Genomic DNA, 10,156 nt, shown 5'->3' on the forward strand with positions numbered 1-10,156 from the left:
AGATTAGCCCGTCCACATACCCTTTTTTGACTTTATATCGACTTTCAATAATATATTTAGGGTTCTAATGATAGTTATATTGATTGAATTAAAAATATATTTTTTATTTTAAATTGATTTTCAATAATATATTTCGGGTTCTTTAATAGGTGATAGTTGTTGATGGAATTAAACACATTTTTTTATTAGATCCGGTGAATAATAGACATATCAAAGACTATATGATCAAATTAAAATTTTGTGTTATAAAATTTTGAATTTGACTAAATTAAATCCAATTTTTTTTTTACCATAAAAGACATATCAAACAGATTATATTTTATTTTTTTCAATCTTAGTTATAATTTTTTTACAAGTAAGTCAAAATCCAAATTAAATGTATTTATTCAAATACAATTTCTTAATTCTCAATTTTCAAAATATTAACCTAGTTTAGCATCTAAATATTTAATTAATATTTAATTTTTTTTAAATTGACTAACTTTAAAAATAATTATAAGCATTATTTTTTATTAAGTTAATTATTTTAATTTTTTAATTTTCATTATAGAAAAAATATACTTAAAAATTAAAACTTCTAGCCCTAAAATACGAGTTTTACATATTCGGCATGACTCTTCAAATTGGACACAAGTCGGATTGAAATAATAAGTTTTTAATATTCAAATGTTAGATAGTCTCAACAGAAAAAACAACATTTTATTCATTTACGTATATTTTTTATATATCTTTTAATCATTAATTAGTTTATTTGAGTTTTTTTCAGTTAAACTAGTTAGCTAGCAAGTTAAAAGCATATATTTGTATTGAAGTTTTTTAATAGTTTGTAAATTTAAACAAGGTAACTTTTATAAAGACCGAAACCACAACAAAAGAAAACCAAATTGATTCCAATTCGAGTGAATTAAAAATATATATATATATATATATATATATATATATATATATATATATATATATATATTGTACAAACTACAAAACCATAATATCCGTGTCATTTACTATTGAATTTAAAATTTAAAAAAAAAAAGTACAAAACCAACCCTGTATTCATGGATATCCTTTTCCCCAACTCAATGGCCCGTTGAGCTGGGGTTGGCTTAATAATAATAAGTCTAGTGTTCTTTTGGACACGGCAAGTTGGGCCGAGGAATGTAGGCCCATAAACTTTCTTTTAAAAACAAAAGATACAATGCTAATGAGTTTGTTTCCCGACTCAATAGGTTGGCTGAATGATTCATCAACAACAACCTCTTTTCCTCGACTCGACAGGTTGGTTCAAATGTTCAACGATCTGAGTATCAAACTCTACCAGATTTGAGTGGACCACGTTATCAATTATCACAGTTGTATTAAAAAAAAAAAAAAAAAAAAAAAAAAAAAAAAACATGTATCGAACTCACTAAAGATAAGTCTAGTAACGTTGACAAAAACTGAGTTTCATTCATCATTAAAGAAAAAGTAAACGACGTTTACATATATAAAAATTTCACAACTCTTGTTACAACAAATACGTACGGTTCTATGAATGTATAGTGTAGATTATCTTTATGTTTCATGAAACATACAAGGGTCGGGTCCAAGGAGTTGACCAGCAGATATCTATAGATAGATAGATAGATTAGTTGGATTTGGTGAGATTCAAACTGAAATCCCAGAGTTTCTTGGCGAGTTCTGCATCTTGAGCATGTTTGCTTGCTTTACCCAAGTTGCTGTCTGCAAAATATTCACCACTAACCCCCTCAACTTGTGGGTTCAAGGCGACATAGCATGTAGTTGCAGTTCCTTGTGGGATGTTCTTCAAGATGCGGTTGAATACACCATAGAAAAAAGCTGTAAATACCAACACAAGTTACAGATCATCAATCAGCATGCATTCAAATTCATATATGGAAAAACTAAGAGGACTAATTATTTCTTGTGAAAGACACAATATAGTCAATATTGGGGGAGTAAATAAGAAACTGGATGTGAAATTAGGGGTTGAGAGAGAGAGATATATACCATTGAAACCGCCATTGCGTGCAAGGTTGGTGGCAATAACTCCAGGGTGTACAGCATTTGCAGTTATTTTCACACCTTCTTCCTGAAACCTCCTTGTCAGCTCTTTCGCATGCAATACATTTGCAAGTTTTGATTGCCCATAAGCTGAGAATGCGCTATAGCTGAAAACCATATCATGAATCAGCAAAAGAAAAAAAAACATTATAAATGAATGTTTATAGAATTTAATGAGATGCATCCCATCTTGAAAGGAAAGGAAGGTTTACCTCTTCTCATCATTGATTTTATCGAACCTAATTCCTTCTTTGTATGTCATCCTGTGGATCTCTGATGAAAGAATAGCGATTCTTCCTTCTTTCCCACTTTCTTTCACAGTCTTTTTCATGGTATCCAACAACAAGTTTGTCAAAAGGAAGTTACCTACACATATTAACAAAACAAATTATTTATGTATGTCCCTTTCTGCATCTAAAACGGCATATACAAAGTAGTATGGAAATTAACGATGACACATACCGACATGGTTGGTTGCAAATTGCAATTCAATGTTGTCTTTGCTAAGAGAGAAGGGAGGACTCATGATTCCTGCATTCAGACTTTTTAACACAAAAGAAAATTGATAAAATCAGTTCGTTTCCTACATCCCCAATTTAATAAATGATCAAATGAATTTGTCTTGTCTTACATCAAGATGTTCAATGGATACCCCTTTGAACAATACTGTGATGCAAATTGTCGAACGGATTCCTGTGAGCTGATATCTAACTCCATCACATCAATTTTTGCGTTGGGGATTTTCTCGACGATGCTTTCTTTCACTTTTTTACCAGATTCCATGTTTCTGACTGGCATAACCACATGCACCCCACGTAAGGCAAGCACACGTGCCGTTTCTAATCCGATGCCACTTGTAGCTCCTGAAAGTCAAATACAACGAGGGTTTTAGAGGATTTTGAATATGGATCAATAGATCATGTTCATATTCGGTTGCATCAAATTTAGACGATCGATGAGGACATTTAGCTTCATTAAAACATGTTAGATGCACATATGGTTCATAAATAATCGTCAGATCACTATCAAATCTCGGTTCAAATTTTAGTAACAAAATTTCAAGTGTCTATGATCGCTGCTTTTTAATTCGACTTCTTAATCTTAATGATCAAATAGATAAGGGTTGTAACTTCAACATCAATTGAAATCGTAGACAAGCAAATGGTAATGGCATGCATCGACTGGAAAGTTCGTCGAGTACAGGTGAAATCAGACGGAAAGTTTCCGCAAACAAACAGACAGCGATCAGGATCCGACGGAGCAATATTCAATTATTCATCAATCAGAAACAGAGCACAGGAACACACACACACACAAACATGAATTAGAAGTAAAATTACCAGTAACAATAGCGGTGAGGCCAGTTCCATCGATTCCTTTTGTAACATCTTCAGCTGTAGAAGAAGCAGCAAATCCAGATTTTCCGGTGAATATTGAAATCCAAGTCATTTTTGCGTGATTTTTTGGGTTGAAAACGAAAACACTTGTAAGAATCAAAGGCACTATGTATAACGTCGCAGATGATCAAGAAAACCCACTTAGATAAGTTTTGTAGAAGATGATTTCAAGTTGAGATGAAAGCATGGATTATATAGTATCGCAGTCTGCAGATAAGCGATTCAACGCCCTACTCGGTCTTTCACGCTATAGAATAAAAAACATGGAAAGTAAAAGGAAAGTCAGACTCAGACTCAGACGTCAATCTTGAACGATCCCATTTGAAATCTAGAAGGATCAAATATATTGTTTAAGTCCATGAACTTTATCATATTGTAATTTTAAGTCCCTATACTTTTTAAACCAAGTTCAAGACCAGTGTCATTGATCATAATCTCCTATTAACCCTAACCCTAACCCATTCTAGCTAAATCATTTTTTAAGACCAATTCATATTGTATTATATAGAACTTGTTGGACACGACTCTACTTTATACTTGTTAGTTGTATACAAACGTTATTTAATTACAATTGATACATATAAACTATTAAAATTCACAAGTCAAGTGTTTTAAGGATAATATATGGAAGGATGTTTGAAGTGAATAGAGTTTGAAATAGTTCGCTTTGGAGTGACATTTAATTAGTACCATTATTATTATGTTTATATGGCCTTGGTTTAGTTATGGCTACAAGGGGTTTTATGAACCAACAATCTTTTCGCAACTAGTGGAACCAATTGACAAAGATTGATACTAGACACTTCAAAATCATTAATAAAAGATTATTTTCTTCATTTTATAATAATATTATCCATGGACATCATATCCCAATAAATAGGAAAATCCAATAAAAATTTATCGCAATAATTGTCAAGGCTAACAAATATAATTAAATAAAACATTCCTTGAATAAAATAACTAAGACACTAATATCTGAAATTAGGAATTTATATTTTTTTAGTTTTTTAAAAGAACTGTAAAGAAGAAAAAATATCATTTCAATACAAACATGGGATGGGATCCCTACTCCTTACGAACATTGTCAAAAGATTAAGTTTTTGTCAATAATGGCCAACAAAAAAAATGCAACTACGTAGTGTTTAGAACGTGTCGTAGTCGTTGTTGAAGGACTAAAGATGTAAATTGACCTAAACATTCGTCATGGATGAATCACCGTCGACATAAACTACATCATATTCGGCAGCCAAAGAATTGAAAGTCAACTTTATATGAACATATCTTTGGTCAAACATTTTTTTTTCATTTAAGGTAATCGATATTTTTATAAAGAACAAGTTCATATAATTCAAGCCTTCACTCAAATATATTTAAATCATATGAAGTTGGCGTCTACATGAATAATATGCCATTATATATATATATATATATATATATATATATATATATATATATATATATATATATATATATATATATATATATATATATATATATATATATATATATATATATATATATATATATATATATATATCAAGGTTGTCAAGATCGGGATGCTACCTACGATTATTTTTGGGTTTGCAATATCGGGATCGTAAGATCGGAATCGGGATCCTAAGATCCCACAAAATAAAATATAATTTTAATTTATAATTTTTAATCATGAAAAATATTTCAAACATTCAATTTTTCGTTCAAAAGTTATAAACACTTCAAAATATTAGTCATAAGATACAATACAAAATGATAAATGGTAATTGGTAAACGTTAAAAGACATAAAGTAGTAAAAAAAAAATTCATTTGCAAAAAAAATAAAAATAAATAAAAATAAAAACAAAAATAAAAATAAATCAAAGGAAGGTAGGATCGGATCGGATCTCGATCCTACCTACAATCTTACGATCCTACCTGCGATCCTACCCCAAATACGATCCTTTTACGATCTGGATCGTTTTTCATACCTAGGATCGTAGGATCGTGTAAGATGTCCTAATTTTGTAAGACCCTGAAACCCAATCCTAACCATTTATTTGTTAGATAAAACAAAAAATATTTTTAAAATGCAAAATAATTGAAAATTTTCGATTTTTTTTTTCAAATATTATTTTTGGAATTTATATTTTCCAAAAAAAAAAAAAATTTACATATTCTATTATAATAAATAGTATATTCTACATATCATATCTGAGAAATCTACTATACTATTCTAACATTCTAAAAATCATATTAAAATATTTACAGTGTAAAATTTTATTAGAATATTTCACGTATTTAAAAAAAAAAAAAAACAATAATTTTTTTCTTTTATTTATTTTTAATTAATTTTTTTAAGTAATTAATGTTCCGAAAATAATAATTAAAAAAAAAAGATTTTTGGATATTTCCTTCTATTTTTCATTTTAAAATTATTTTTAAATTTTGTCTCACGGTCTTACAAAATTAGCATGGTCTCATGTAAATGATTATTTTCTCAATTGAACTTACATCTCTCACTCTCTTTCTCTCCCCCCTCTCTCTCTCTCTCTCTCTCTCTCTTATATATATATATATATATATATATATATATATATATATATATATATATATATATAGTTGAGATCCGTTGAGAACTTATAGTATCCCGAGAACCTGATAACTAAAGGTGGAACGTTAGATCAAAACTAACTCATTAAAGGCATGATCGTCATCTTACCAATCTTATTTAATGTTTGATTTTTTGTGTTATTGGAAATTTTAATAAAATTGTCTAAAAATTATCATAATAAATCAATTTTTTGCATTTTTTTTTTAAAATAATAATTTTCAAAATTTTAAAAATATGCAGATTTTTTAATTTTTTTTTAGAAAACATGATATTAAAAAATACTAATTTTGTTTTTTTTTTTTTGAAAAAAAAAACTACAATTTTTTAAAAAACAATAAAATTAAAAAAATCAGTAATTTTTTTTTTAAATCTAGAATATTTAACAAAAAAACTATAATTTCTTTAACAAAAAAATCAACGTTTAAGTGCATATATTCATATGTCTTATACTATAACATTTATAAGTAAATCATAAAAAAAACATTTTTATTTACTAATTTATAAACACAATAGTCCAAGTATATTAAAAATACAAAATAAGATATAAAAAACCAAAAAATGCTACATATTTTCAAAACGTTTTCACGTCTTCATGTCAAGATTTTCATATTTTCTTCAATTTATCACTTTTAATATCTTCAATATTTTCCACAAAATCTTCCAATCTATAAGAAAATTAAAACAAAATTGAATAATGCAAGAATATTCACAAAAAAACATATGTATATATCATGTAAAATTCACATGTGATTATATAATATGATATTCATATGTTATTGTTTCTTTTAAGATTCATACGTGAATTACATGTAATTTATATGTGAATCATATGTAACTCATATGTGATCCACTTGTAATTTACATGTGATTCATATGTAAATTACATGTGATTCACATGTAATTCACATATAAATCACATTCACATGTAAATCACATGTGATTTATATGTAAATTACATGTGAATCACATGTAATTCATATGTCCGAACCTGGGAACCGAGCACCTGCCACGCCGCGTACGCCCAACGTACTCTGAGGCTTCAACCAGCTATAAAAGGGATGCTAGGCTGCCGTGTTTTAGGTTACAAATTCTCACTCTCTTTCACTTTCTAGCCTCTCTCAAGCCCCTCTAACGCCCCCGAAGACCCGATATCATACCAGACACCCGAAGCAAGTCCCGACACTCTGAAGTTCCCGAGAAAATTATATTTTTAACTCGAAACTCTGCCCGAGTAAGGCCGGTTTTCAACTAAAATCCCCGGTTTTCATCACAGAAAGTCATATTTCGAGTCGAAGAGTGTGACATCCCCAAAATCACGGCCAGAAAAGGCCGGTTTTGTTTATACTTTATTTCAAAATCAGAGTTATCTTTTAATAAAATGGTTGCGGAATTTGTCCCAAAACAATAATATGATAAAGATTTATCAAAATCATTTCCATAGAAATGTATTTCATTAAAAGACTTGGGATGTCATGTTCGTACAGATCAAAAGCATAAACAGTACAATATAAGCCTTACTACATTATTTCATATCTACAGGCCTATATCCGTAATCCCTCATCCAAAACATCACACCTATGCTCATGTGCCACTACCTGTAATACATAAAATAAAACTGAGTGGGTCAGGCTTGGGAGCCTGGTGAGCACATAGGGTTTTCAACCCACAATAAATAAGTTTATTAATTTCATCAATCAATAATAACCCGATTACCCGTTCCCGTTATCCTCACTTTACGTCCCTAAACACCTATCATAAGGGACCTAGCCTAAGGATCATCATCGGGACGGACACTACTGCTAAGGGGGTTCCTCAGCAATAAATGTCCTAAACGATACCATGTGGGGGATGGAGTACACCGGTGAACACATCGTTCACAACACCTACAGGTTGCGAGCCTGCTAGTGTTCCACTGGACTATCTAGAAGAGTCCGTGGTCGTCATCTATACTCCGCTAGATGACTGGATCAACAACAACAACATCGAGACCTCTCATCATTTTATCACACATCGTCTTATTACATCTACCCATGTTTTACCCCAACATTTTTGTAGATATAAAATATATATACAGTTTAAATCATTTAAAACTTGTATAAAAACATTCATCCAGCATAGATAACAAGTATACAGATAATATGCACACATAACACGTAATATATAAAATACTTCATATCTATGTGTAAGATGAAAGTAACTATGCACTCACCTGATTAGGTGGTGACTCAGCACTCGGACAGCGCTTCGATACTCTCAAAATGATATTCCTTCGATAAAACCTAGTATCGATACCACTAGGGTTTAGTCTAATGATAACCGCGACAAATTAATTATCTGACTATTATTATTATTATATAAGCGTTAATAACACTCAATATAACTCATAATAATAGCTCAAATAATTATTTTAAGGACCTAATAACATTCCTATATTAAAACATAAGCTAAACTAAGGATAGGATAGGTACAACTCACTTACAGCGGATTTTTCTTGAAAACCGGGCTTCGCTGGAGCAGCGTTCCCGAGCCGAGGCTCTTTTCTTGGGACTCCGGGAGCCTCGGGGCTTCCTTCGGGTGCTAGGGGGTTTACCTTTAGGGGGTTAGGGAGCTTAGAGAGAGAGTTTAGAGAGAGAAAGAAGGTTGAGGGGTGAAGAGAAGTGAATGCCCGGAACCTCTATTTATAGGAGGCCTAACTGGTGGACTCGCCGAGTCTGAGTCATGACTCACCGAGTTGGTGCATGTGGCAACCTTCTGGTGGTGCCACGTGTCCATTCTGGTGGTGCCACGTCACCCCCTATCGCGTATCAGCCCTCAAACTTAGAAAAATCATAACTTTCGCATACGAGCTCCGTTTTCGATGTTCTTTATATCCACGCGTAGGTAAAATCAAGATCTACAACTTTTGTTTAGACTCGTCGGCTAATTCTCGACCGATCTCAAATTTAACAGTAGGAGGCGTTTAGACTGTTAAATGACCGCGAAGAATTCATAACTCCTTCATACGGACTCTGTTTTCGTCTGTCTTTTTACCGTTGAGTTCCTATTAATGAGATCTTCAACTCTCATTTAGGTCGCGTAAGCCAAAAACCGCTTGAACTAAAATTCGAGTTTCGGGTCGTGCACTGCTAAGCCGAATCTTAGAAAAATCATAACTTCTTCATACGAAGTCAGATTTGGGCGTTCTTTTTATGGATTTTCTCGGTTTAACATATTCTACGAATTTCGTTTAGATCGCTAAGGCTAAAAAGTCTTCTATCGTAAATTCACTATTTACGTCTCCCGGTGCCGTGCCGGTTTTGTCGTAAAACTTCGGCGGGCCATAACTTCTTCGTTATAACTCGGATTTCGGCATTCTTTATATGTACGGAAACCTTGAGAAATATTCTAAAACTTTGTGTAGAGATATCGGGATTATCTCACACTTTAATTTTGATGCTCATTTTTATTCTTTATTAATTATACATTTATAATTACATAATAAACACATAAACACACATAATTCACATAATGTTTCCCGGGCGTTACAATTCTCCCCCCTTTAGGATGATTCCGTCCCGGAATCATGCATCAGCAAACAGATGTGGATAACAACTCATCATGTCATCCTCTGTTTCCCAAGTGAGATTCGGCCCATTCGAATGTTTCCATCGGACTAGCACTAAGTCGACCATCTTGTGTCGTAACTTCTTAGTCTTATGGTCAAAAATTGTCTCAGGCTCTTCGATCAGCCTTTTATTCTCATCCATCTTTAACTCTGAGATTGGATTTATGTCGGGAACATCTCCCATGAATTTCCTCAAATAACACACATGGAAGGTGTTATGAATACCATTGAGTTCTTCGGGCAATTCCAGCTTGTAAGCTTGGTTCCCAATCTTCTGAAGAACTTTGAACGGTCCAATAAACCTTGGACTCAACTTTCCTCGTTTCCCAAATCGTATAAGTCCCTTCCACGGTGAGACTTTAAGCAAAACGGAATCCCTAACTTCGAAGGTTATCGGTCATCTTTTCTTGTAAGCATAACTCTTCTGACGATCCTGAGCTTCTAACATTCTTTCCATAATCACCTTCAATTTCTCAGCAGTCTCATGGACTATCTCGGGGCCCATAAAC

The 10,156-nt window shown here is 32.0% G+C and overlaps 1 protein-coding gene across 1 annotated transcript; it reads right to left on the minus strand.

The window, feature by feature from the left end:
- Window positions 1-1,423: 1,423 nt before the first annotated feature.
- Window positions 1,424-3,637, minus strand: LOC145034370 (short-chain dehydrogenase TIC 32, chloroplastic-like). Its single transcript, XM_078982761.1, has 6 exons — window positions 3,399-3,637; window positions 2,690-2,921; window positions 2,521-2,600; window positions 2,271-2,424; window positions 2,005-2,165; window positions 1,424-1,833 (listed from the first exon to the last, which is right to left on the minus strand). Exons 1-6 carry the CDS (start codon window positions 3,505-3,507, stop codon window positions 1,622-1,624), a joined length of 948 nt encoding a protein of 315 aa, XP_078838887.1. The 5' UTR covers window positions 3,508-3,637; the 3' UTR covers window positions 1,424-1,621.
- Between the last annotated feature and the right edge of the window lie 6,519 nt (window positions 3,638-10,156).

The sequence above is a fragment of the Lactuca saligna genome, chromosome 3 (assembly GCF_052625555.1).
Source record: "Lactuca saligna cultivar CGN05327 chromosome 3, ASM5262555v1, whole genome shotgun sequence".
Classification (NCBI taxonomy): domain Eukaryota; kingdom Viridiplantae; phylum Streptophyta; class Magnoliopsida; order Asterales; family Asteraceae; genus Lactuca; species Lactuca saligna.

Bases quoted from the DNA above. Each gene is read 5' to 3' on its own strand.
- LOC145034370 (XM_078982761.1), bottom strand. From the start codon at position 3,507: ATGACTTGGATTTCAATATTCACCGGAAAATCTGGATTTGCTGCTTCT. The intron at 2,425-2,520 runs GTATGTGTCATC...TAATATGTGTAG, and splicing joins ATTTGCAACCAACCATGTCG to GTAACTTCCTTTTGACAAAC. The intron at 2,166-2,270 runs GTAAACCTTCCT...TATGGTTTTCAG, and splicing joins AAAATCAATGATGAGAAGAG to CTATAGCGCATTCTCAGCTT.